Source organism: Gossypium arboreum, chromosome 5, assembly GCF_025698485.1.
Source record: "Gossypium arboreum isolate Shixiya-1 chromosome 5, ASM2569848v2, whole genome shotgun sequence".
Lineage (NCBI taxonomy): Eukaryota > Viridiplantae > Streptophyta > Magnoliopsida > Malvales > Malvaceae > Gossypium > Gossypium arboreum.
The window spans coordinates 25,107,954-25,135,740 of record NC_069074.1 but is presented as its reverse complement, the minus strand read 5'-3'; the positions used below and the strand labels follow the sequence as shown (position 1 = coordinate 25,135,740).

The window sequence follows — 27,787 nt, the reverse complement described above, 5'->3', positions numbered from 1 at the left end:
ACATGTATTTATAGAGATAAGCCGTAACTTTCTTAACAGACTAACTATTAGCAACTAACTCCAGCTAACTGACTTTCTTTAACTAATACTCTAACAAAAACGAGGGCTTAAAAAACATAAACCCATACAAACTTGAAAATCCATACCAAATTAAACCCGATAACATAACAGGATCCCAAAAATAAAGGTTAGAAAAGGGACACAACATATGCCTAAAAAATGAGGAAAGAAAAAACAAACCACCAAGAAAAGATCAGTTTCACCGGGCAACCAATCTCCCAACCTTCAAATGTGCATCGAGGAGACAAAACTTGAGCTCAACCCAACCCTTAGGCCATAAAAGGTTGCTATTCCAATGCTCAGTCTTCTTCCTATTGGAAAATCGGTCGGAGTTCAGCAATAATAGGATAACATCAGTGCAAAATAACTCGAAAACAATAATCATCCATTGAGAATGACAAATTTAAAGGTAAATCACCTATGAGGTGTACGATTTACCTCTTTAATACAAGATTATTTTTCCCAGATTCAGCACTGTCTCATCACATCAGTTGCAGGAAGCTGTTGGCTCTCGTGCCGCAACTAATCTATTTGAATTGTATGATCGTGGGGAAATTGAAAACTAAAGCTGCCAAATGCAAGGCAACTAAAACTCGCCCAGTCCTGCATGCCAATAAAAGTTATAATATTGGAGCCAATTTATGGAGCTGGCCCTGGTATTGGGCTATATTGGGCCCAGCTGAAGCTTATTGATAAGATAAGGCTTTCACTATAAGACGAGAGGGCCGATCAAACAAATGTGCATACTGCAAGATGCAAAACCAGACAATATCATGCTCAATCCCCATTCCCTACATTTATGGATCAACCTTTTTCCTTTGCTTCAAACTTCAAAATAAATTTCACAAAAAATATAAATTAATTTTGGAATTCTTCATGAGTAAAACAGAAAATTATAAATTTTTGTTTAAATAAAAATTTCCAACATTTACTTATAGATCCTATACAATTTTTTGTTTTGCTTATTGAGGATGAACGATACTCATGCATGGATGGTATATAAAATATTATTATTAATTTTTTCATGACAAAGGGGGCTTGATCTGCACACATAGGGAAGACCACAATTTGTTTTTGATAATTGGATGAAATTGAGTGGAAAACAACATAAAGAAAGAATAATGTTAAGATCACAAAATGGGATGTAGGGTGGAATTGAGTGTTTAATCACTGGTGATGGAGTGTATTGAATCTCATGAAGATTCTTCTCATCCTATTACAGCCTGGAAGAATTTAGCACTCATCTTATCACCATATCTCCTGATCTTAAGACAGACCCCAGGATCCAACTCCACCATTTTGCTCACCCAAAGTGGGGGAATTCACAAAGGTTGAATTGATGCTTTTCAACTTTTCAGTTAGTATATATTCTTGTTTGAAATTCATATACATGAGATATGATATTTGATATTCACCCAAACCAACAGGTAATTACTTTAGGGAGTAAAAAAATAAATTATATTAATTTATAATTTCATAAATTCTAAGGGACTATATGATAAATTTACCATTTTTTAGAGTTTTAAAGTCGCTGCTTATCCCTTGATTGCACCTCTGATCGGAGATATGGATATTGATACAACCTTTTCATGCACACATATTTGTTAGATCACAACCCGATGGATTTAAACTTGAGTATATAATAAAAGGACTCACTACAAGCGGATAATCTTAAGTAAACATTAATTAACATCTCATCTTTTGCAGGTTCTAATAGATATAACACGTTGTCCAAATATTTTAGTGCTGTAATAATTTGTGAGGAAAATTCCATCCTTATCATTGGAATACTACTTGTCTCCCAGCTTATACCTATCAAATCATCTCCCTCTATTCAGCCAGCGGATTAACATATCCTTTGAATTAGCCTCTAATATTCCCCAATAACTCCCATCTTAATCTACAACCTATTATTCGTTTTGACTTCTTCAACTTCATGCCCCTTTGTCTTGCAAAACGTACCTCTCAAGTACGAGCTTTTTATACATATATCAGAATGGATCTTCAAAGTTTCTAAGATCAGGGTTCAGCATGAGTAAATTATTTAAGTCATTGAACGCTATAATGATAGCAGGAAAATGGTGATCAGTACTTGATGTCGAAATGGCTTGAAAAGACAGTAACGTTGTTTCCAAATGTTAATCGGTTTTAACTTGTTTAAACCAGTTCATTTCTTAGAGAACACTGACCTTATTTTGACTATGAAAAGCTCGAAAGGTTCCCTTGATTCATCAATGCAAAAGGACAACCATAAAAAGCTTAATTAGGGTCCTTTTCCCATATATTGATAGGATAAAAATGCTAGCTAGGATTCCATAGCCCCAATCCACCAACTTGCAGATCGAATGCTAGCTAGGCTACCCAGTGAAAATATATTGAAATGGAAAGCTAATATTGTATATATCATGGACGTGGTTGATGATTATTCTATATAATCATCAACAAGATAGGTGCTTGAAATGGATCTCCTTTGTAGATATTCCCCAAAAAAGTTGGAAATAAGCTCCGAACCAAGTTTTAAAAAGGCACTTTTTACTATACAAACCAACCCATATTATCTTTTTCAATGTTTAGAAAGGAATTAATTACCACGATAAATTAACTAGCAAGTAGGGTTATAATGAAAGCGTGGGTATATGTTGCAGCCTGTCAAGTTTGACAGTAAGCCATAAACAGGTAGCGGGTGCAGATCATACCCCTCATTTTGATGAACTCTACATATATGATTCATGTGGCTACTTTCGGTTGCCCTCGTTTTGCACTATGGGATCGTGTTATTCAAAAGTGAAACATGTGGTTGGCCCACTTCCAGCTGCAATTTACTCAACTTACTTGAGACCAAATCTATGATTAGCAGTGATTTTTAATCATGGGACCACGTTGATGGTTTCGAGTTTAGCTATCCAAAACAATCTAATAGGTTTGGTTTCCAGCATTTAGCACTGTGAACCAAGTGCAATCTCCATGGCTTGCCTGGTATAATCACAACAAGGATATAATTCTTGTCTCATCACCACATGTTTTTGAATAAATTGAAGAAAATGTCTACTAACGAAGGAATCCACGTTAAAATTTGTACTCGAATTCAGAAGAAAATGTCTATATCCATGCAAATATCGTTGTGATTGCTTACAATTAACCAACATTACAGTGATGCTGCTAATTTGGATCCAAGTTCGAGTAACACAATTAACAAGTATATATCAGATACTAATACAACTTTAGGGGCTAACACAAATGTACTGAAGTATCAAAGACCTGACCGATTGTTAAAGCAGGGTACCCAAGTTTTACATGGTAAAAAGAGCGTCTGAGACATCATTCAGTAGCAAAACACGAAGAGGTACAAAAAGAAAATATTGCACGGAAAAGGGTCTAGCGAAGCCAGCTAAAAAAGCTTTGGCATGTTGTTGAGAAAGAGAGTAACAACAAAATATAAGGGCAAAAGGCTAAAAAAATGACTGAGATTTATTACAGCTTGACAGCACTTATCAGCTTCCAAAGCTTTTCACTGGTCAGCAATGGTGAACCCGTGAATGCTTAACTATGGACCCACCTGATGAAGCTTTGTAGTTTACTTCTGAATATACATCGCCATTACTGTACTGCACATTTGCTTTGCTACTTTAACTTTATCACCCCTCTACTGAAAGTACTTCCGATTACTTCATTTGAAAGAGATTTTCTTTATATGGATACCCTTTTTACTTAAATGTTTAACCAAATTCAAAGCTCATTTTGGAAAATTCAAGTGTAAAAGTCTCGAAGTGTTGTACATAAATATACCCAAAAAAAGTGTTTTACATAAAAGTGTTACATTAATTGGGCATAATATTCTTATTTTACTCCGACCTGGTATGGTTATTATGATTTTTATTAAATGGATATATGTAATAAAAGTATCCCACATTTAGCACCTGAAAATGCATCCTTTCTATGAAATTTTCTCCACAAAGATAATCTCTTTGAGCACATTTAGCATGAGAGACATTTTCGAATCCGGTTCGTGATCATGTGGCAAACAGGATTAAAATATTTTCCAGGCTGAGAATTCATCCAATGTATATATATCGTTCAATTAGTTTATTGATGATTTTTAAGGGTGTAAATTTATTTTTGGTAATACGTTTATATTTTTTTTTGTTGAAACCTGTTAAATTAATTAAAAAATTAATTTTCGCTTCTCAATGTAAATTCTCCATGCACGATGGATTAGTATTTCTTTTTCTTATCCCACTATAAAGAGATATTTAAATAATAACACCCTTAAAGCACTCTTAAAATACGGGGATTCCGTATCTTAACATATAGCATCCCTTCTTGTATCCTAAACAGTGGTTTTCCGGTATACCTAGAGACCTGACCGACCAAGAATTAAGTATCTTGAGGTTTAAGTCTAACTCTAGAGCGAATCCACGTTTACTCTGAAAGTAAAGTAAAACTACGTCGGTTTTACAAACCTACGCTGTTTTTTTGCAAGGAAAGCAACAGCAAAGTAGAGACACAAAAAAATCACCGGCCCACCATTCTAAACCCTTCCTTTTTCTCTCTCCTTCTTCTCCTATTATATAAACACCACCATTTTACAGTATTTTAATCATTCAATCTTCTACACCTCTTTTTCTTTTCTTTTTTTTGGCCTCAGACCCTTAATTTCGATTGTTAATTATCACTGTTCTGCAATGGCGTCAGGTTCGAACTGGACGCCAAAGCAAAACAAGTTGTTCGAGAACGCTTTAGCTATCTACGACAAGGATACACCAGACCGGTGGCACAAGCTAGCCAGGGCTGTTGGGGGGAAGACCGTGGAGGAAGTGAAGTTGCATTACCAGAACCTTGTGGATGACATCAAGCAGATAGAGTCTGGGCACGTGCCTTTGCCCCCTTACAAGAAAGCTGGAGGGAACAAAGGATACAACAATTTCATGGACGATGAAGAACCAAGGTTTAATTCACCCTAAACCCCGTATATTTAATTGCTCGGTTTTCAGGACCATGCTGCTTTTAATATCTTCTTTAATTGAATGAACTAACTGGTTTAGTTTCGAACTTTTTTTTTTGCATGTGTAATAATATTATAGTATTTGGCCAAGATGATATCTGATCTTGTGGTTTTCTTTTTTCCTGCAGGATGAGGAATCTCAGGCTTTAGTGAAGTATGAACCAGAAATAGCCTGTAGAATATCAACCTTTCAATAAAAGGAAATGCAAAGCAGCAAACATATAAATTATTGCTCTTAATTTCGTTTACATTTCCTGCTCATATATATATATGTTTTTTGTGTGCTTGAATGTAACAAGCAGCCACAACGTTCCTATACTTGCATGTATCAAGTATGAAATTATAGCATTGGTGCCTTGTTTTTATTAATGTTACCTATCTTTGTTCTTTATATATTCATTATTAATAACTTAGAAGACATAGCCATGAATCTAAAGCTACTTATGAATTACATCGGATTATATTTTTCATTACAGAATTTAACTATATTATATTCATTAAATAATAATTCAATCTTGGTCAACTTATGTGGAAATTTATTTCAAATCCAAACTTGTAACTATACGAGTGAAAAGCAATCCTATATGTTATAAACTTCAAATCATGTGTACTTGGGATGGATTAATTTTGGGAAGATTTAATTCACAAATTAAAGATATAACCTCGTGGAGTAATATTAATTTATATATCATTCGTGTATTTTAACTTTACAAAAGCATGGGATGTATAGCACGAAGAAAAAGGGTTATATGCCAATTATTATGATGTTGGAACTTAGCTACAAAAAGCCTCAATTTCAAACAGTTCTGGAAGTGCATAAAACAAAAGGCAAGGCATGATATTAATGTATTGTAAATTAATAAGAAATTAAAAAATAGAGATAAAATGTTTAATAACATATAATAAAAATGTTTTTTTTAATTTCATCTCTTAAATATAAATTAAGGGATATATATAATTTTATTAATTTTATTTGTTGAATATAAAATTTTAAATATAGACATTTCCAATTCGTTTAACTCGATTTATTTAACAGTAGGAATATAAACATAAAATCAATGAATATACACATGAATGAATAAGCCAAATTTGTTATTTTTAAGATTTAAAAAATAATAATAATAGTTGCTTAAGCACATTTGAACTCCCTTGATTTCTGTAAGTGTTAACTGAGTTATGATTTAAACCAATGCAACATACGAATACTGATGGTAGAACAACTTACTCTATTGGTGGGCTTAAACATTAGGGCTTGGGACCAGGGTCATATTTAAGCACGCGTACTAAACACGCGCCTTACACTGTTTCTTTACTTCTTTTCTCTGGCTCTCTGTTTCTCGATGCTTACCACTGGCTCCTTAACTGGAACTCTACTCTTTGCGAAGACAAATATCTGATAATCAAAATGGAAGACAAAACTTGTCCCTTCAAGGTACATAAAAATCCGTCGCTTACCCTAAAATATCTTCCTTTTTTTTTTTTTCTTAATTTTGATATTCTTGTCCGAAAGATCTTGTAAAAGTACGTTAGCTTTTCCAAAAAAAAAAAATCGGAACTTTGTTGAAAATTTTAAACTAATTGATGGTTGTTTTGTGATGCAGATAATATTGGGTTCATCTTCCATAGCTCGCCGTAATATATTAGCTGAAATGGGATATGAATTCAGTCTCATGGTAATTTTCATGTCTTTCTGGAAATTTTATTGTTACTAATTTATTTCAACTTAAAAAAAAAAAAAAGGTTTCAGTTGGGTTGTTTGTATAGAGTGCAGATATTGATGAGAAAGGTATCAGAAAGGAGAAGCCTGAAGAGTTAGTCATGGCTCTTGCTGAAGCGAAGGTTCTGTTTTTTATTTAATGGAGGAATTCTTTTTTTTTTTTTTGAATGATTGTTTTTATTTACAGAAGAGAGAGAGTATCATAGTCTATATTCTAAATTCAATGTGTTTTTATTGTCTACTTCTGTGTTTTAGAACATCAAAATTGGAGAAGGAATGATATATTATATATATATATATATATGTTTATATTGATTTGAGTGTGAATTATACATCTCAGGCTGATTCCATTGTATCAAAGCTACAAACTATGAATAATCAAGACAAGGATGAGAAACCAACTATTTTGATTGCTGCTGATACAGTATGTCTTGACTTTGTTTAGTTACCGACTGAATCTCCTCTTTTATGTAGTTGCCCATTGTTTCGCCAATTGCCATCTACGGTCCGAACATCTCAGGGTATATTTCTGAAGGAAGTAAATTATATGTTTCAATAGCAATGGCATAAGTGCTACTTAAGGTTCTACTATCTTGTTTTCATTGTAACTTAAGGCTAATGGGTGGCTTAGGTTGAATCGCATTTCTCGTTCATTAAAAGCCAATTCTAATCCTTGGTAGATTTATCACGAAAGAATAAAAAGGATAGGCCTTAAATAAAAGATTATTCTAGTTTCTGACAAGCATTCACTTTTAGAATGTGGCTTTTGTATGTTCGTGTTTGAATCACTTACATGCTTTGCTCATTCTTTTTAACTGCTTCCACTGCAGCTGTTGCCCGCTGAACGGTATTTTCTTGGTATATGCTTAGCTGGTGAAAATTTTTCCGCATTGATGATCATGTAAACGATGCAGAGCCGGCATTACTAATTACTTCCAACCAAGTATAAATCTATTCCTTTGATATGCTTTAGACTTCCTTAGGTGTTCCATTCTGAGCACATCAGTGTTGCACGTGACAAGCATTTGAAGAACAGTTCATAAGTAATATATTGCAACATAACCATTTTCTTTGCTCATAAAGATCTATTTTATTTCTGTAGACATGTTAGTTTGCTCTAACCATATGTTGGTCAATCATTTCCACCCTTCAACCTTTCAGGAGGTCCCTATAATTGCTTCCTTACTCGACTGCTGCAATGTTTAAGAATTTGGATTGTTTTGACCATAATCATTTTCAATATTTCTGGGGCCAAATGTAATCAGATTAACCATTGATTTTAAACCAGAAATGCTTTCTATGTGAAAGAAACCCGATAATCTCTAACTTGTGCAGGACTACTGTGTTGGTATTCTTTTACTGATGTTTTGTGTCCTAAATACGTTTTTTAAAATGTATCCTCAAACATAGATGGCAATTGGTGAAAATTCATGCTTGTGAGCATGGACATATTTAATATCTTCCACCTCAATTCCTTACTGTTATTGTTAAATGATCTGAAGGTGGTGGTCTATGAAGGTGTTGTACGTGAAAAGCCAGCAAATGAGAAAGAAGCGCGTGAATTTATAAAAGGTTTGTCTTAATATTTTAATCCAATCCTTACTCTTCTACTCTTTCAAAAATTTACGGATTAACCATTATGCAGGTTATTCGGGTGGGCATGCGGCAACCGTGGGATCTGTTATTGTTACGAACCTTAAAACTGGATTTAGAAAAGGAGAATGGGACAGAGTCGAGGTATTAATGGCTTTCATTCTTGATTTGAGTATTTAATTCTTGGCACCTTCTCGAATAATTATCAAACTTTGCTGATATTAATGAACGGAGAACATCAGAGCAATATCAACTAAATGATGTGGTAGTCGTGTAATTTTTTCATGTATTATGTTCTTTCCCGACTGTGTCAAGTACGAAGTGAGGGGTGTTTCTTGGGGAGAAAGATATCTTTTGAGAACCCTAATTAACATATGGTAACAGAGCTTCGAATATATAGAGACTGAAAATGTTTTGGTTTGAACCCCGCCACTTCTTTTGAGGAATGGGCTAGGCCAGGTCATTTCTCATGAACAATAACTAAGTAGAACCAATATGCCGATACTCACAATTTTGATAACCATACCAGTAATTTGAAGATCTCTCACAAACTCCCATTCCAAGGTCCTTTCATTTCTTGTGTGTGTTGGCTATGGTTCTTTAACTTTCTTAGTCAAATTATCTGTACTTGTATCAACCTGTGGTAGTCACAAAAAGAGCATCAACTGCATATGAAAGAGTAGCGAAGGTGGGGTAAAAATCAAATTGTCATTAGAGAGATTCATATTGAAATTATGCGAATTCCATTGTAGGCACTTGCTATGTAGTGTAAGAGTTACTAAAGCAAGTCCATAATGTGCTAAACATTTTTTATATAATTTAATTTGTAATCCATGCAGATATATTTTCACGAAATACCAGATGAGATCATCAAGAAACTGGTAGGTGGTTTTCTTCTTCTTTGTTCTTCTCCCTTGTTTTTCTTATTTCACTAGCAATATCGATTATCTTTTTCATTCCTGTTCAGATTGAGGAAGGGGCTGTATTACATGTTGCTGGAGGACTGATTATCGAGCATCCTTTAATAATGCCATATGTTAAAGAAGTGGTTAGTGCGATAATTTCAGTGAATCATGTGGTTACGAACTAACATCGGTGTAGGAACTAGGATGTGCCACTTAGTAAACATGATTCATGATTGATTCTTCAAGTTGTCTGTCAAAATTGACATGCTTAACTTAGTACTCAATCCTAGGCTATGAGTGAATCATTCCGTATCGAAATAGTTCGATAAAATGCCTTGATATCCTTCAGAACCCGTTTTCTAAACTCTCAAAGCATCTTTTAGTGTGGTTAGCTACTGGATTTTCACTAGAGAAGATGTTGTTTGCTATCATTGCAGGTAGGGACAACGGACAGTGTGATGGGATTGCCGAAAGCTCTCACGGAGAAACTAATAAAAGAAGCCCTCTAGGTTCCGCATTATTCAATTCCATTATCGGAGTTCATTTGCATTCATTCGGCTCGGTTGTTACTCCATGTTAGAAATCTTACTTTAAGTTCTAAGCGTCGGATAAATCAACTACTTCTGAATCTTAAGGTTATATTTGAAAAGGCATTCTCATTGTTAATGCCATCTGAACTCTCTGATTGTAATGTTCATATAACTGAACTCCACTCGGCTCGAATAGCTTATAGGTCTAATTGAACTTATATTTTATTAAATGAATTTAATGGAGTATGTTGGAATAATTTAAGTTTTTATCTTCAATTGAGCTCTATTACGAGTCTAGAGGATTTTGTCTCGTCAAATCAATCGCCATGAATTGCTCTTTAAAAATATATTGCCCAAAATGAACGTCTCTTTGCATGATCAAGGATATATTTTTTTGCATATGGATCTCACCGAATCACACATTAGCACAATCTATGAAGATACGACCTATAGCTTTCAATCACACCTGTAGGAGGTCTGTGACTCAACGCTTAATAGCTTATGGGCGGAATCCTTTTTTTAATGAACCTTGTGGGCTGTTTTTGAAGTAGGGTTCGATAGACCCTTGTGAGGGGGCCTGCTAAAGCACGCTCTGTTACCGAGCGTGGAATAATCGATTAAGGGGATGAAAGAAACTCGTCCTCTCTAAGAAGCGAAATTAAAACACTCTTTTAGATTTTAGAATTTAGATTGTAAATTAGAACCATAACAATAAAAGGCAATCACTCCACTCGCTCGTGTCTTCCTTCCATCCCACCTCCAATTAACCCCGACGCCGCCGTCATCATCGTGATCAACCATCGAATTTTTATTATAATCCAGATTTTTATCGACCACATGGGCGAACAAGCCTCGGGACAGCCTCAACCACAGGCTCAATCTCAGCCTTCAAACGACTCTTCCGACGCGACCCAATGCCAAACCCAAAGGCAAGCCCAAACTCAAACTAAAACTGAAAACTCGAATGATGCCTTCGCCGCCGCTGTTCCCACCGTTACTACCGCCCTCGTTGTCTCTGCTTCAACGGAACTCACCGGTGGTTCTCCCCTTACATCCTCTCCTCCTTCTAAAATCCCTTCTCGCCCTAGAAAAATCCGGAAACTCTCCCCTGACTCGAATTCCGAACCGAATGCCTCCCAACAAGCGACGACTTCCACAACATCAACATCCGTAGCGGTGCCGCTTAAAACCGTCCCCAGAGCTCCCAAAGCAAAACTCAGTCAGCATCGAGCCCTAGTGGTGGCTCCCCAATTCTTTGCTCGGTCCCTCTCTTGTGAAGGCGAGGTTGAAACCGCCGTTCGACACCTCCGTAACGCCGATCCCCTTCTTGCTTCGTTGATCGATCTCCATCCGCCTCCAACCTTCGACACTTTCCAAACCCCTTTCCTCGCTCTCACCCGAAGCATTCTCTACCAACAGCTCGCTTTCAAAGCTGGAACTTCCATCTACACTCGCTTCATCGCTCTCTGCGGCGGCGAAAACGGTGTCGTTCCCGAGACTGTTCTTTCCTTAACCCCTCAACAGCTACGGCAGATTGGTGTCTCAGGACGAAAAGCGAGTTACCTTCACGATCTCGCGAGGAAATACCAGACGGGGATATTATCAGACTCCGCGATTGTAAATATGGATGATAAGTCACTTTTTACCATGCTTACTATGGTCAATGGGATCGGTTCTTGGTCCGTTCATATGTTTATGATCTTCTCGCTTCATAGACCCGATGTTTTACCGATTAATGATCTCGGGATTCGGAAAGGGGTTCAGTTACTCTACAGTTTGGAGGAGTTGCCGAGGCCTTCGCAGATGGATCAATTGTGTGAGAAATGGAGGCCTTATAGGTCAGTTGCTTCGTGGTATCTCTGGAGGTTTGTGGAGGCCAAAGGAGCACCTTCTAGTGCAGCTGCTGTTGCTGCTGGTGCTAGTCTTCAGCCACTGCCGCAAGAGGAGCATCAACATCAGCAGCAGCCCCAGCTTCTCGATCCCATTAATAGCATTCTGGACCTTGGGTATGATCTCTTTCTTGGATAAAATGTTCCCTTTGTTGCATTCGCATATAATGGTCTGACTCTTATCAGTATTAGTTGCATTTGAAAAATTAGCTTTGAAATTGGACTAATAGTGAATATAAGCCATATCTTATATTTATTTAAAGTGCTATTTATTAGGCTCGAATTTGTTACTTTGCTTCATTTAGCTCTTACAGATTTATGGAGGTCATAGAATATGAATCTCCTGTTAAGGGACTAAACTTTTACATGCTTCAATACAATACCTGCCATGCAAATTGAGTAGAACGTTAAGCGAGCAAAGCTTATTTTTGGATTCTCATTCTTATACATATACATAAATGGACATCCCATCGATGTCTATTTTACTTATTTCCTTTGAAGGATTGGTGCTTGAAAAGCATCAAATATAATATGAAGATAATACTAGGGAGTGCATGTGTAGTTATATGTTTGTGTTGGTAGGAAAATACATTGAAGGTAATTTGGTCATGTTTTTGCATTTGAAAAATGACAATAAGTAGATTTTTGCACTGTCTGATGGATTTAGCCTCTGCTTCGAAAGAATTTGGCCTTTAATTCAAATAAGAGTTGAACAGAAGTTTTGGTAGATATTAGTGTGCCCAAAAGAGGAACATACCTAGCTGAATTTGGTCTTTTATGATTACTAGTTCCTAATATCACATTCAGTTATGTGTTTATTTTCTTAATTCATTAATTAATGTATTTGTATTTAATGTGATTAATATAAAGTAATATTATTCAAAAAATTTAATATAAATGAAAATATATTAACAATTTTAATATTAAAAAATTACAAAAACCTTGAAACCATAATTAACCTCTGGAAATAGTGAGGAAATTCGCTTTCTCTTTCTTTCTTTTTTGTGATTTTTAGCTACTAAGTCTAACTGAATGGAAATACCTAAGTGTTAAATGCATATTTAGTGTTATGTAACTTAAAATTGAATATTTTAAATCATAGCCGAAGTGTAATTTAACATGGATACAGAGCTTAATTTTAGCTTTAATAGAATATTTTTCTAATCTTGAAAACTTATTAATAAAATTAAAATGTTATTCTAATGTCAAGATAGTAATATAAATAAATAATAAAGGGTATTTTTGTTGGTTCATAATTTTTTCCAAGCTCGGGCTTTTATTTATATTATAGATATAGATTATAAATGTATCTTTATGTACATGATTAATTCATTGGTGAAATTCACATTACAACTTTACAAGGATTAGTTAGCCTGGATACCATACATCATATCTAGCCTTGAGTCCATATGATTGGTCTCTTGTGTATAAGTTGAGGTACATGAATGACCATTGGAGGGTGTCAATCATGATATGCCATTCAGCTTTGTATGTTTTATGTGCATGAAACTGGGAATTGTAGTAGAACCCTTACCCTAGATTCAAGTTCCATATCGGTCATTGCTGTAGCTCTCTTATGCTGGTAGAATCCTATTCCTAATTGCTAGCTTACAGTTTAGCACCTCCCCTTTTGTTATATTCTTGTTTTGTTCTGAGCTGCTTCTCTTTCACAGCTGGTTAAGGTAAAAAGCTTGAATGAGAGGATTAGTCTTTCTAAAATTTGTTTCTTTAATTGTGTACTGGTTTCAAAATGCCTTAAAACTTTCTATACTTGTCGAGTTGTTATCTGTGTTAAAGAAGTTCAGTTTAATTTCCATGTGGAATCCTAGTTAAAGATGTAATTTTCTGCACAGTTCTAAGTAATTAAAGGTATTGATGAAGATAGTTTATTTGCTATCTTGTTGATACTCCTACATACTCGAAACTTTGCTGCCTAAAGATGCACTTGAGAAAATGCTAACGCATATGCCCATGTCCCATGGCATGATGACAAGCTCATGCTTACTGCATTCTCTCCTTCATGTTGAATTGATCAAACCTCCCACCCCTCCCCTTCTAGCCAGTAGTCTCTTCTATGCCAAGTTGCCTGCATATATGGGTAATGTACCTATACCATATACATACTCCCCACCTTACTTTTAAATTAGTCAATTGGTGTCAATTATGCTATAATTTTGAAGGGTGAATTACAAAAAATAACCATGATGGGTATATATATCCATGATCTTGTGTTTTCTTACAGTTAGCTCTTCAAAAATGCATGCTCATGTTCCCTGGATGATATACCTTTTCCATAGTTGAAATTTTAACTTTTTCGGTTTTAATGCATTTGTAATGATTTTTCTGTGGTATGTGACCAGGGCCTGTACTTGGGGGCAATGATTATCACTGGAACACAATGTATGTGATTTGTCACAATGCATTGATCAGCTTGAAGGACAGGCACTTCAAATGCGAAAGTAGTGTTGTGAAAGCCCTTAAAGCTTATAGGCCTTATAAGAGTGATGTCTTTCGAACTTTGGGTCCCTGTAAATCTGACTCGAGATTTGAATAAAAACTCTGCCCAGTTGTTCGGTCTTTGTAAAAGGATACCAGTTTTAGTTCGGTTGAATAAGCATGTGTTTCTTTGAACTCTAATTTCTCGCCGCATATTTGTGCATCTTCGCAGCTGCTGCTCACGGTAAAAGATGGTCATATCCCAACGTTAACACCTCTTCTTTTTCTCCCTGGTTTTAAACACCGTGTTTAATGTTACTTGATCAGTTAAATTGCCTAAATAAAAATTTAATTAATATTTATATAATGGGTTAATGTATAAATTTGCCAGAAATTGAAATTTTCCATTATGTTTTACTTGCCAAATTAATGGTAATTTTATCACTCCACTTCAATTTTATATTAAATTTTGCCACTTAATTTTGATTAAATTTTACTATTTAATTTTAATTTTAATTAAGTTAATTTAAGTTTAGTAAAATTATTTTCATTAATTAACGTGATATTAAATATTACTAAAAAACTATTATTTATGAAAAGTAAGGTATTTTTATATTTTTAAATATTTAAAATCATCCTCTTATTAAATAAAAATCCGAAGTTAATTTATAATTTTTAATAATGTTATGAAGTAACTTAATATCACTGTTAAAATACAAATATATGAAATTATCTTCCCATTAAATTTTGTTTTCAAATCATTAGAATCAAAATCCAATGGTAAAATTTTATATAGCGGCAAAATTAACTAAAATTTAATTAATTTTAAACACATAAAAGTTGAGCGTAAATTTATCCATATTCTTTTCTTTTTTAAAGTTAAATTCATTAATTTATTCAATAAATGAACCATACAATTCAGGAGAAAATAATAACAAACACTCGTAATAGATGGTGAAGGACAAACTCTATCAACACAATAAAGGTTTTAGCCTTAGCATCAATAAAATATTATGACACCTTGACAATTGGCTTTGCAACAACTCAAGCACTTAATATGATAAGGAAATCAGCCCCAGATGGTCTAAAATGGCAAGCAAAAATCGACGAAAGAATCAAGCATTCACCAAACTAGAGAGGACAACAACAAAATCATCTCTAAAATCATTTGTAAAATTAAGATTACATGCATAAGTAAGACTAAAAAACGTGCTACAATAGCAGACAAAAACTTATAAAACTAAAGACTTATTAAACAATGGAAAAACAAACAAAAAACATAGAAAATTAAGACAACACGAGTCCAATTCGACACATGAAATCATTTATTATTCTGAAATACTCTCGAAACATAAACAAATTAAGAAGTTGATGAAGAGCCACCCACTTTCCAAGAAAAACTACTGGTGGCCGGTGGAGTTTTAGCGAACGACAAGCACCGTTATCTGTTCATCACAACTTGTGAAAACAATAAAGATACCCACAAAATAGATCTGCAAACTAAGAAGAGAGAATACGTGTCTAGTGAATGAAAAGAAGAAAGAAAGAAAGGGTTGATCAGAGAAGAAAAAGGCAAGCGATAGCCAACCCGAAAGCTAACATCACCGCTGAGCAGTTTATCCATATTCTTAAAGTATAATGTTAACATCAATCTAAATAAAATATAGTGACAAACTTTAATATCCATTTATAGTAAAGTGACAATTTTTCACTATAACCCTTTATATAATTAAAATAGTATTATAATATGAATATTTTTAATATCATATATTTATATTTAATATAGATTATATTATATTATATTATATTATGTATGTTATAAATTTTAGTAAATTTTTATAAGAGGAATTGCATTTATCTAAATATTAGTTAAGTGCGATTGAAATAGTGTTACAAGTTAATTTGTAACCAACTCGATTAAGTAAATTATTAAAATAACTTTACATATTTTAAATAAGCTGTATTATTTGGAGAGTACTTTTATTAGTTATTTATTATAAAAGAAACCAATAAAAATTGCAAATGTGAAAGTTTGAATCCATGGCACTAACATTTATAAAAATCTTTTATTTACTACTTTAACCAAATCTTTAATTTGAGGTTTTATACATTTTGGTTTTATTACACAATTTGTTTCACCTACATTGTTTGTATATATCTAGACTTTAGGCTAATATACTTTGTTCAAACTAGTTCTTATGCTATTTTTGTAGTTAAATAAGCCCACAACATATAATTTTTACTCCTGAAAGCCTTTGATTTTAATGTTGAAGTAAAAATATTTTAATAATTTAAACTAATTTACATTTTATGCTGATGCTTTGTAGTTAAATAAGCTCACGACTTGTAGTTTTTACTCATGAAAGCCTTTGATTTTAATATCAAAGTAAAACATTTGAAATTTTAAACTAATTTGCATTATATGATGATGTCAAATTCATAAAAATAGTTTATGAAATAAATAATAATATTTTGAAAGTAAAACAAATTAATATTTTAAAATTTGTTAAAACTACTTATATACATAACAAATTTAATCGCTTTTTCAAAATTCTATTTACTCTTAATGAATTTTATGTTGATGTTAAAAGTGTGTATAATTTCTATTACATCAACAAACAATTCATTATTGTAAATTATATCTTTTATAAAAATATAATTATACTAATAGTAATTAAAATAGCATAAAATTAAAATTAAAATAGCATACACAGGGACGTAATTGGGAGGTTGGCGGTGTCTCGGCCCCTAAAATAGAAAATTTTTCATTTAAGCCCTTTAAATTTTTAAAATTTAAAATTAGTAAAAGTAAAATTATACTTTGGCCTTCTAAAAATCATAAAAATTTGATTTAATCTTTTAAAATTATAAAGATATAGGTTGTTAAAATGGTGAAATTGTATTTTTATTATTGTAAAAATTACAATTTAATTTTAGTCCCCCCTAAATTTTTTTTCTAATTTCGTCCCTGAGCATACAATTATAACATGAAACTTTCTTATCAAACAACAAAATGATAGGGAAAACGGAAAATGATGAATTTGAAATAAACTTCATATTATATATAAATTTAACTAAATAAGTGAGTTATACATAAACATTATAATATTACATCATAAATCGATTAAAATGGCCATTCATCTCTTTTAAGTATCATTGTTATTTGAATATGACTCGATATTTCTTCTTTGAATTCCTACTACTTTTAATAGTTTGTTCTTTTTCAATAATTTTCTTCATATGCTACTTAACTAAAAGTATTAAATATTAAATGTTACTTATAATGATAAATCTTAATTTTAAACTGTATATAATTATAATTATAATATTAGTTAAGTGATAATTAATTTAAAATTGTACCTCTTATTAATAATTAATATTATTTATTGTTAATACATTAAATCCGGTGATTATATAATTGAAATGAATAAAAAGTACAAACTATATTATATAAAAGTAAAAATATCAATATCAATATTGATCCTTGAAAAAAGTAATAGGGAGAATTGGCATGTCACATCACTAGCTAAAATTAATTATGGAATGCGTGTCAATCATCTAGCTTTCAAATGCTTTAGAATTGATTTAAGGGTAAACTATTTAGTTGGTGATCCAATTTTCAGGGTGTTTTTATTTTTGTCACTTAAAAGGAAATCTTTGCAATTTCATCATTCAACTTTTAGTACGTTTTCATTTTAATCACCCAACCATTAAATCTCTAATAATAGTTAACTTGTACACACCACATCATGTTCATATTTTCATTTTGGTCATCCAGCTTTTAGGTTGTTTTCATTTTAGTCATCTAAAAAATATTTTTTTGAATTATTGATTGGGTAAAAAAATTAAAGATTAAAGTGGAAAAACACTAAAAACTAAAATAATGCATTAAAAATTGTAAAATTAGACTTGTTTGTCACATTGTAGAATTTTTTTCAATATTGAAATTCTAAATTTCCAAACATAAAATTCAATTAAATAGATTGTTAAAAATTTTGGCTAATTTATCAGTATATGCTGAAAAAACTAAAATTGAGAAAAATGCTTATTTATTTATTTATTTATTAGCTAAATTATCATATTGTTAAATATTAGTGTTTTTTCTTGAGTCCTAGGTTCGATTCCTCTCCTACTTACATTTGTATTTTTATTTTTAATTAATATTTTAACATATTATTTTTTGTTAGATGGTTAGATAATTGTGATTTCATATTTGAGTCTTAAGTTCGATTCTTTTTATAAGTATTTTAATATATATTTTTAATTCATGTTGTTTCAAGCTTTTTATTAACTTTAATTCATCTTTTTAGTTAATAATTCTTTTATTTATAAAATCAAATAATTATTGCAAATATCATTATTTTTAGTAAATATAATTTTTATGTGTGTAATATTTATCTTTCAATCTATATCATGAGTGTAGTAAATTGACATATTATATATCTTTGTATGTGTATTTGAAATAATTATTTGAAATGTTTCACATATAAAAACATTTGGAATACCATACACATAATGTAGATGGAAATCAAGGTTATTTGAAATATTTTACATATGTGAAATAATAATAATATTTAAAATAATTATTTGATTTTATAATATTAAAAATCACTATAACCCATGATATAGGTGGAGAAAATAAATATTTGACGTATAAATATTATATATAAAGAAAAATATATCTAAAGAATTAGTTAATGTTTTTAAAAATAATTACATATTTATTATTTTATTTTATAGAAAAAGAGATAAATTAAAAATAAAAATTGAAAATAATATATTTATTAATTATAACATTAATAAAAATAATAAAAAACTTGAAACAACATGAAATAAAAAATACATACTAAAATGCTTGTTGAACTTAGGACTTAAGGATGAAATCACAATTATCTAATCATCTAACAAAAAATTAATATGTCAAAAATATTAATTAATAATAAGAAGAAGCTTAAAACAACATGAAATAAAAAATATGAATGTGAGTAGGAGAAGAATTGAACTCGGAACTTAAGGACAAAAACTCTAACATTTAATCATCTCACCAAAAAACTAATTTATTAATTTTAGTTTTCCTTTATCTGTACAAAAATAACGTAAATCGATAAATTTTAAAAATAAAAACATAATAATTTCTCTTTTTTAACATATCCTAATAAATTAGTTTGAAAATTTTTTATCCTTAAAATTTAAATTTCAAAATATAATATTAATTGATTTGTTACTATAATATTGAAATTAACTAAAATAAAATTTTAAAATTTAGAAGAAAATTAATTTAATTAATTTCAATATTAGAGTAACAAATTAGTTAACATTATATTTTGAAATTTAAAATTTGAAGGAATAAAAATTTTCAATAACTTGCTTAATTGATTTTAATGTTTTGAAATTTAAAATTTCAATATTAAAAAATAAAGAAAAGTGGTATTTTACCATTGATTTAATAATATTATAATCCTTCCAGGGGCAGATTAGGGATTCAAAACAAAATAACTTAGTTGATTAAAATTATAATGGGAACAGTAAATGGCAAGGGGGTGTAGCTCAGATGGTAGAGCGCTCGCTTAGCATGCGAGAGGTACGGGGATCGATACCCCGCATCTCCAAAAGTTCTTTTTTTTTTTCCATTCCAAAAGGAAACAAACCTTTTCGGCTTTTCCCGCCTTCCATTTGCTTAAAAAGGTAAAACAGCGATTCTCTTTTCCTCACAAAATCAAATATACAAAAATGATAAATTATTTTCTGATATTCTCAAATCACTCTCTTTCTGATCCAGATTTAATACAATATTTTCAGTTAATTACTGGATTGGTTCTCTCTTCAGATTTTGGAGGCTGGAACTGAACTAGGTAAGCTGTTTAAGGTTCTCTTTTAGTGACGTTATATGATTGGATAATGATGAAATATTGCGTTTAATTCCTTAAACTCGAATCGCCATGATTTTATGTTTATTTTCATTTTGATCAGTGAGATTTCATTTTTCTACGTTGATTATTACTAATATTTTGTACTATATCTTTTGATGCTGATCGCTTCATTCTTAACTCTCTAATCCAATCTTTATCCAGTGATTTAAGTATTACACGTTTGTTTTTCTTTTTTTCTTTTGGCTTTTCTGGAAACAAACAAGGCAAGGAAATATTTGATTCAATAGGAAAATACATAAAAAAAATTACAAGAAATACCAGTACATTAAGTATAAAATCGAGTACAGTACTTACAAGCTTTGATAATTATAGATCTCAATTTTTTGTTATGTTAACGATCTGACTCGAAATAACATACAATCCATACACACTTAGGAGCCATAGGTAAGGGAGAATCACGATCCGGTTCCCGATTTCTTTATATTTATACTTACACATATAGTCTTTACTCATCTTTTGACAATAATGTAGCTGAAACTTTTGCTTCATTGTAGCTATAGATTATCTTCATAAACCTGTGGAAGATTTAAGAAAAACAAAAGCTAAGAGCATTGAAGAATAAATTTACCTTCTTTTAACCCTTCAAAATTTATTTAAGTATTTGTGCTCAATACTCAGTGTTCAACATATATTAGATATGAGTACAATAATATAATTTTTTAGGAATATTATGTTTGTATTAAAATATGACGGGGAGTAACATATATAGGTATGAGGTATCCTGCCTTTAGGAGAATTGGATTATTAGCGAAGGAGCAAGTGCAAATGTCTATCTATGTTATACTATGGAAATTATTAATTTGTTTTTAGCTGAAATATTGGGCATTGCTTCATGATCTAAGAAAAACAGTGTCATGACATTAGGGGAAGTCAATGAATTATTAATGAAGGGTTATAGAGGTTTGTTAAGTTTTAAAGTTAATTAAACAAGGGTTATCCATTACATTAACATGGATATTTTTTTTCCTTTGAAAAAAAAGTTCATTTATTATATGATATGGAGTTCATGCTTGAATTATATACTTATCATAGGATTTTAAACCATTCCACGATTCCCAGCTAGCCAGAAGAATAGAACACTTGATAATAACATTCTTTAAATGATTTCCAGCGTGGCCGAAAAGGGGAGCAAGCAAAGGGTCAGATAATTTATGGAAGGAAGAATTAGAAATCCCTAACGTCTTTTTGTTACTGTTATATGCTGGTTTTTGGAGCTTGAGGACGAGTCTATGTTTCATGTTAGGGGTGTCTTCTAGAATCCATGGTCTTTGAAATGCTCATCAACATAATAAATCATAATCTTTTTGGATTATCGTATATATGAAGTTTTATCAGGTTTTTCATATTCCAACTAGCTTTACAAAGACCTAGGGTCCCTGCCCTGCCATCAGTTGACAGCATTTGGCATTGATTGCAAAGGAAGTCTTAAGAAAGATGGCTGGTTGAATATTAATTTTTGTATAGTTTATTGTTGAAATTTTAGAGCAGTGCAAGTCTAGATTGATCCAACCCTTTATTTTTTTTAACTATTCGTGTCGAGACATGAATATAAGGATATGGTCATAAACATGCTCTTATCCGACACTTACATCCATATCTGAGTTCATCTACTAGCAAAGATTCTATCAAAGAGGTAGTAGCAAGTATTAAGTTTGCAAAGGAGAGAAAGTCCTTGATACTCTTACCTTTCACTCATATCAGCAGCAGTTCATCTACTGTTGTTCCCAGTGCTTTCATAATCGGGTATAGGGATTTGACCAGATTCAATATGGTTGACATCCGTCACTAAGATCTCATAGTGCCTTCGCACTTCCTCGGGTGTTTTATCACCAACAGCCGCTGCCACTTTTTGCCAGCGGTCCGGAGTGTCCCTGTCATATACAGCAAGGGCCTTTTCAAACAGTTTGTTTTGCTTTGGAGTCCAGTAGGAGTTAGAATCACGTGAAGAAGTCCTAGAACTTGACGACATTGTTGTTGCACTTAGGGGGATGAGTCAAAAACAAACAAGAATGTGGAAATAAAAGCTTGGATGTGTTGGATGTGAAGTGAACAAAAAAGTTGGAAACGAAGAATGTTTTGTCTATCAAAGATTAGACCCTTAAAAGGAGAGCAACTAACAAAAGAGAAAGAAGCTAGCTATCAAGGTAAACTAGATTGCTGCCTCAATCAAGGAGGTGGTACAGGTAACAACTTGTTATGCTTACTACTTATAAAGAGCCAACATCGGTGGTGGGTAGCGGTGTAACCAAGTTGAATCTAGTTTAAGTGATTAAGAGCAGCTAGAAATTCGATTTAAATTTAATCAAGTTGAGTTTAATTCAAGATAATGATTGAATTATTTAATTTTATTTGATTAGACTTGTTTATCTATATTTCAATGTGAGTTTTAGATCGAATTAAAATTTTTTAGTGTTAAATAAAAATATAATAAATTGATTAAGATTACAAATTTATTTTATGGTATTAAAAAATATTTAAATTTGGCTCGTTCGATAGATAAAACAGTTCAACTCAATAAAAATCGAATTTAGAATTTTTAAGCTGAAGTAGATTGCTATTTCATTGTAAGTTGGGGAATATTTAGGGTTAAAACAAGATATGATTCGCTTGCTTAAGCAAATGCTTTTGATGGACAGGAATCAAGTGTCATAGAACTGACTCTTTATGAAAGTCTAGTTCTTTGTTCTTGTTTTTTATTGGATCAAGTTGACTTCTTTGAGAATTTATCGGATGGTGGGGATTAGATCCCAAAACAGTCTACCCCATCACCATAGATGCTCCAAAATATAATCCTCCACCATCCTTTTTAAAACCCACAAAATATACAGTAACATATTCTGCCATTTCCTTTTTCCTGAGTGGGAAGATGAAATTTTCTTCTGTAATTTGGCAACTTGGTAATTAATATATATTTTTGAAAGAGAAATATTTATATTGAAGTTGTTCTTTTTTTTCATAATAATATTGTGAAAAATAATGCTAGTAGCCTAGAATTAATGATAAATGTGACCTGATGCTAGCTGTTGAGAATGCTGTAGATGGAAAGGGCTTTGATTGATTCTCGAGTCTTTGTTTGATGATAAAGTTGTGCCAGTGGGATGTGAGTTAGTTCCTTCCCATTAGTTTGCTTTGTGGGAAACCGTTGCCAATGGTTCTTTCTCTTAGGATTGATTGAAACTGTGAAATTTGTTTGGACTCTGATTCAATTTTTATGTATATAATTTTGAATTTATCTCGTCTAGATTTATCTCTCAATCCATTCTGAAATTATAAATTTTTATATAATTAAAATATATAAGAACAATTTTAAAATTAGTATGGGATTTTGAATGCCAGAGCTAAAGACCAGTGCCTTTTGAGCACTTGGTGGAGTCTACTCCACTCATATAGCCGTTAACTCATTTGGATCTTAAAGGGGCACGATAAGAGGACCACACTTTGAGGGAATCCATGAATAAAGCAAGTAATACTAGTTTTGGAAACATGTTTATATTATAGCAAGAAAGCATGATCTTGCTCATGGAATGTCCCAAAAGACAAAAAAAAGCAGATTATGCTCCAAACAAGAACCAAGACAGTGGTATAGTTCAATCTTGTAGGTTCAATTTGAAGGGATAAAAGTTGTTTATTCATTTATTTATCTTGGAATTTTGATACTAGTCCAATAATTTGGCTTGGTCTTTAACTTGAATAGAGAAGATACAGGCATAGGTTAGACAGAGATTTCTCAGAGGGGAAGGGAAAGAAATAAAGAAGGTTGCAAAAGAACGCAGGAAAAAAGCAGCAATAAGGGGTTCAACATGAAAACCACAGCTAAGAACTAATATTTAAACTTCTTGCTGTTGCAACTCTGGAACAAAAAATAGAGATAATGAAAAAAGACATAACAACCCCAATCACTTGGATTCAGTTGTAATCGAACGTGGGTGTGTCCGAATTTATTTCAGACATGGCTACTTCAAGCAAAATGAAAATTGGAACAACATAGACTTTGAGCACTGGTGAAAAACAAATAAAACCTGGGAGTTTAACATATCCAACTTTTCCCCTGCATAAAGTTAAAGATATTTCAAAAATAAAAAAATTCATAAGCTGGGTTGCAGGGTTCTAATCAGTGTTCCAGTCCTAGCAGAAGAAGGAAAACTCATGAGCATCTTTTCACTCAAAGTCAATCAAAAAGGACGGTTCAGGGTTACAAGATCAACCCACGCAACATAAAATATAGTTTCCTCGTATATTGAATGACATAAAACATAAGTCGTGGACTGTATGAAGCAACCTGCTCAGGGGGAGAGCCTGGAGCTTGCAGTTTGAAAATAGATAGATGCTAAAACATAGAATACATGTGTACAGCCTTCATTACTTAGTATGTGCAGAGAAACAGAAGTGGTTGCCGATGAAAATGGCAAAAGCTAAAGTGCTTCCGGAGAGGGAATAAGAGGGACTGTCATTCACAAACCGGTTTTGTACCGAAGCTGCTCAAGCAGATTGCAAAGGCTTGGAAAGCAGAGAGTGGGTAACGATAATCCATGGTGAAAATGTCCTTGCCAATCTTCCCAAATTGCAGGATCACTTTGTCTTGTTCTGCTACTGCAATGTTATGGCCCGGCTCTGCAGCGGCCACCAACTGGAAATTCTTTACAGAAGCCACGGTAACTCGTCCTTTAAAATTTAGGCACCAACACTGCAACTGTTCATGCCATCTAGGAGCTTTATTTTTCAAAGCTAATGCAGTACTTTGCACTGATTTTGGAGGCTTTCCACAGACAGTTGAGTTGAATCCCATGCGTGGCTTCTTTCCTTTGGAATCTACCGGTGGAGAAGGATCCTCATCAGGGCAATTTGCGAATGCTGTTGGTGTTCGAGCAGTTCCTCCTTCTTCGAGCGAGGAGACTGGGATCGAGTACATAATACACTTCAATCTCCTTGGACCTTTTGTGCGAAGAACATTGAGCTCATAAGATATACTGGCAGTGTTCAAGCTAATCGTAGGGACCTTCGGAGGCACCGACTTCAAGTAAGTTTTCCAACGTGATCGAGGAGTGGATTGTGCAGTAGAATCATATTGAGGTTGGCTCTCGAAAATGTTTAACTTGGATCCCAGGAAATTAGACCTGTTAAAGCTTCCCTCTTTAAATTGCAGAAAGAACTAACCAACCCTTAAGAAAGAAGAAAAAACTAATAACAATTTTCACCCATCAAAAAGCTTACCTAAGTTTTCCAATATAATCGTTGCTTGATTTTGAGAAATCATCCCCCTTTAAATATATCATAAAATCAGTGCAGGTAGCCCTTCTAACTCTCTTTGCTAGCAACAACTGTTTACTCAAATCACCAGACAAAGCTGTAAAAATGTAAATTCGTAAATAAAACTAATAAAAATCAGTTATATAAACGTAAAGATGAGTCCTTTAATTCCGGGTGTAAGGTGATTCAAGGATTTTAATTTAGTGCAATTGTATACATGATTTGGATTCGATTTTAAGTGTACATTCCATAAATCACAATTTATTTATAATGTATCCCTATAAACATATTATTAAGCTACTAACATACAGTTTTAAGAATAAAAACACTCATTTTCATTAAAGAAAAGATAAAAAAATGAGAACTAACCAGGACTGAGACCCAGATGCAATCTATATGTTGAAGTTTCTCTTTCCCTCCTAATAAAGCATTGAATGGGAGCATCCCTTGGTCCAGGCTAAACCACCCCCAAGAAAATAACATCGGTAAACAAAATATCAACCCGAAAATTTCCAATAAAAAGGAAAAAGAAAAAAGACGATTAACACTTCACCTGCTTTAAAGATATGGGGAAAGTGAAGAAGCCACATTGCTCCGGTGTTTTAACAATTTCTTTAGTAATTTCCCTCCATGACTTACAAACGGAAGCACAAGCAACCACATCTCTCCTTCCCGGCCAACATTTTTCCTTTGTTTCCACTCTTTGTATTATATCTAAAAGTAATTCCGGAGGCAAATTTGCCCATTGCCCTTGCTCGATGATTTGAGTTGAAGAACCAGCTAATGATAACGTAGAAGAAGAAGAAGAAGAAGAAGAAGAAGAAGAAGAAGCAGCTTCTGGTGCAATATGGGATCGTCCACGCCTATGGTTATCTTTCCTCGCTGGACTTTTATTTGATATGTTTCCAAATTCCCGAATAAAAGTTTTTAATGGCATTTTTCTTGATTTTGGTTTGATAAAGCTGGAAAATAACGATGGATCACAATAGGTGAAAAGGAAACGACAAAAGATGAAATGCTTGAAGTTTACCTGATAGATTTGGGTTCTTCTGCTGTTATTGGATCCAAATTGGAAAGAGATGCCTTTGAGGGAAAATCTTCAAAAAATTTAAAATGCGAAGAGGAAGTGTTGGAAAATATTAAAAATTTCCAGAGAAAAGAGACGAATTCATCGGAAAACGCTATAGGGAGAGGCGAAATGGAAAATGTACACGATCTCCGAACAATGAGAAGAAAAAAGAGACCGAGAGAGAGAGAATCTAATGGGATAAGAAACCTTGAGGTTTGCATCCGTTTTCTTCTTTTTTTTTTTCTTTCTTTAAAGATTGGCGGTTCAATTGTTCATCTTCTCTCTCCCGTTCTCTCTATCTCCGCCTCTCTCTAGGCCGCTGCCACCGCCTCAAGCTCCTCTGCTCTACGACGGCGACTACCTGCACAATGAACGCCCTGCCTTTTTCTTTTCCTTTTTCCTTTCTGTTTATCTTTGATTCTAATTTAAACAATTTGTAATTTTTGAAAAAAAGTATTTTTTTTATTGTCTGTTTTTTAATTTTCAATCTTGTCCATTGATTTAATTGGCGGGTTTTTTATTTTCCTTTTATTTTCAGAGTTAGCAGCAAATTGCACCTGGAAACGTGGCATACAAAGGAGACATTTAAGTCTATCATGGTTCTCAATGCCGAAATTGGTCGCCTCGACTGGTACATTGTTTAAAATTTAAATCTTATCACATAATTTTAGTTTTTATGATCAATTTTTAATACATTTCCACTAATTTGACTTTATTAGTTAATATATATTAGCGGACGTATTATTTTTCTATTAAATTTTGTACTATAAATATAGTGTATTTTAATATATCATTTTAAATTATCGATATTTTATAAAATATTTCACATATTTAAAAATTAAATAAATTTTAAATATAAAATTATTCGTTAATAAATTTTACAAATAAAATTCTACGTTTTAACAAATCCAAAATAAAGAAAGAAAATTATCGTCTCACATCTCATATGGTAAACATCGTAATTATAAAAGAATCCACAATAAGATCATTTATACTAAGTATATTAAAAGCTTTTCGAGATTTTAATTTTTCGCTTCTTTTTTTTTTTTTTTGTTTTGTTTGTTATATAAATAATTGAATTTTTTATTTTTTACTGTAAATTTTAATTTTTTAAACTTTACATTAGTTAAAATTTAAAGTTAAAATTTAATATTTTTAACAAGATAAAGTTTTATTATTTATTGAAATAATAAAAATAGTAATTATATATATTTAATAATATTTATACACCAATTGATGCACAATATTTAAACCGATACATATAGAATTAGGCGAAATGAGCGGTGCAATTGATACATATTGAAATTTTTATTAATATGGAAAATAGAAATAATTGTTCTAAATTATTACTGAAACGGTGTATATTGGTCAATATAATCAAGACCGGTATGGAATTGACTACATTTCTC

At 32.3% G+C, this 27,787-nt stretch overlaps 5 protein-coding genes, 1 long non-coding RNA gene and 1 other non-coding gene across 9 annotated transcripts; 5 read left to right on the top strand and 2 right to left on the bottom strand.

Annotated features, from left to right (window-relative positions):
- The first annotated feature begins 4,464 nt into the window (after positions 1-4,464).
- On the top strand, positions 4,465-5,431 carry LOC108452315 (protein RADIALIS-like 3). Its single transcript, XM_017750089.2, has 2 exons — positions 4,465-5,005; positions 5,191-5,431. The coding sequence occupies exons 1-2, from the start codon at positions 4,743-4,745 to the stop codon at positions 5,210-5,212; spliced, it is 285 nt and encodes a 94-aa protein (XP_017605578.1). The 5' UTR covers positions 4,465-4,742; the 3' UTR covers positions 5,213-5,431.
- Positions 5,432-6,269: 838 nt separating this feature from the next.
- On the top strand, positions 6,270-10,064 carry LOC108453398 (uncharacterized). Of its 3 annotated transcripts, XM_017751474.2 has the most exons (9): positions 6,278-6,494; positions 6,664-6,735; positions 6,827-6,901; positions 7,120-7,203; positions 8,282-8,351; positions 8,425-8,516; positions 9,212-9,253; positions 9,340-9,420; positions 9,715-10,064. In XM_017751474.2, exons 1-9 carry the CDS (start codon positions 6,468-6,470, stop codon positions 9,784-9,786), a joined length of 615 nt encoding a protein of 204 aa, XP_017606963.1. In that variant the 5' UTR covers positions 6,278-6,467; the 3' UTR covers positions 9,787-10,064. The 3 variants fall into 3 exon arrangements, with proteins under 3 accessions (XP_052884236.1, XP_052884237.1, XP_017606963.1); XM_053028276.1 differs by lacking the exon at positions 9,340-9,420 and having other exon boundaries at positions 6,270-6,494; positions 9,212-9,257; positions 9,719-10,064; XM_053028277.1 differs by lacking the exon at positions 7,120-7,203 and having other exon boundaries at positions 6,274-6,494.
- Positions 10,065-10,311: 247 nt separating this feature from the next.
- On the top strand, positions 10,312-14,333 carry LOC108453397 (alkylbase DNA glycosidase-like protein mag2). The gene is made up of 2 exons (XM_017751473.2): positions 10,312-11,813; positions 14,057-14,333. The coding sequence occupies exons 1-2, from the start codon at positions 10,645-10,647 to the stop codon at positions 14,076-14,078; spliced, it is 1,191 nt and encodes a 396-aa protein (XP_017606962.1). The 5' UTR covers positions 10,312-10,644; the 3' UTR covers positions 14,079-14,333.
- Positions 14,334-19,668: 5,335 nt separating this feature from the next.
- On the top strand, positions 19,669-19,741 carry TRNAA-AGC (transfer RNA alanine (anticodon AGC)). Its single transcript has one exon. It is a non-coding gene; the product is annotated as a tRNA-Ala (tRNA).
- Positions 19,742-19,845: 104 nt separating this feature from the next.
- Positions 19,846-27,149, top strand: LOC128293120 (uncharacterized). The gene is made up of 2 exons (XR_008283191.1): positions 19,846-19,984; positions 26,917-27,149. It is a non-coding gene; the product is annotated as an uncharacterized LOC128293120 (long non-coding RNA).
- LOC108450347 (protein RADIALIS-like 3) lies at positions 20,277-22,269 on the bottom strand. Its single transcript, XM_017747922.2, has 2 exons — positions 21,748-22,269; positions 20,277-20,577 (listed from the first exon to the last, which is right to left on the bottom strand). Exon 1 carries the CDS (start codon positions 22,029-22,031, stop codon positions 21,771-21,773), a length of 261 nt encoding a protein of 86 aa, XP_017603411.1. The 5' UTR covers positions 22,032-22,269; the 3' UTR covers positions 20,277-20,577; positions 21,748-21,770.
- Positions 24,198-27,012, bottom strand: LOC108450346 (tubby-like F-box protein 6). Its single transcript, XM_017747920.2, has 5 exons — positions 26,340-27,012; positions 25,863-26,271; positions 25,679-25,766; positions 25,274-25,406; positions 24,198-25,176 (listed from the first exon to the last, which is right to left on the bottom strand). Exons 1-5 carry the CDS (start codon positions 26,597-26,599, stop codon positions 24,510-24,512), a joined length of 1,557 nt encoding a protein of 518 aa, XP_017603409.1. The 5' UTR covers positions 26,600-27,012; the 3' UTR covers positions 24,198-24,509.
- Positions 27,150-27,787: the final 638 nt, after the last annotated feature.

Coding starts and splice junctions, on each gene's coding strand:
- LOC108452315 (XM_017750089.2), top strand. CDS start 4,743: ATGGCGTCAGGTTCGAACTGGACGCCAAAGCAAAACAAGTTGTTCGAG. Junction 5,006..5,190: donor ATGGACGATGAAGAACCAAG/GTTTAATTCACC, acceptor TTTTTCCTGCAG/GATGAGGAATCTCAGGCTTT.
- LOC108453398 (XM_017751474.2), top strand. CDS start 6,468: ATGGAAGACAAAACTTGTCCCTTCAAG. Junction 8,517..9,211: donor GAGAATGGGACAGAGTCGAG/GTATTAATGGCT, acceptor TAATCCATGCAG/ATATATTTTCACGAAATACC. Junction 9,421..9,714: donor TGCCATATGTTAAAGAAGTG/GTTAGTGCGATA, acceptor CTATCATTGCAG/GTAGGGACAACGGACAGTGT.
- LOC108453397 (XM_017751473.2), top strand. CDS start 10,645: ATGGGCGAACAAGCCTCGGGACAGCCTCAACCACAGGCTCAATCTCAG. Junction 11,814..14,056: donor AATAGCATTCTGGACCTTGG/GTATGATCTCTT, acceptor GTATGTGACCAG/GGCCTGTACTTGGGGGCAAT.
- LOC108450347 (XM_017747922.2), bottom strand. CDS start 22,031: ATGTCGTCAAGTTCTAGGACTTCTTCACGTGATTCTAACTCCTACTGG.
- LOC108450346 (XM_017747920.2), bottom strand. CDS start 26,599: ATGCAAACCTCAAGGTTTCTTATCCCATTAGATTCTCTCTCTCTCGGT. Junction 26,272..26,339: donor GAAGAACCCAAATCTATCAG/GTAAACTTCAAG, acceptor GTTATTTTCCAG/CTTTATCAAACCAAAATCAA. Junction 25,177..25,273: donor GATTATATTGGAAAACTTAG/GTAAGCTTTTTG, acceptor AAGCTTTAACAG/GTCTAATTTCCTGGGATCCA.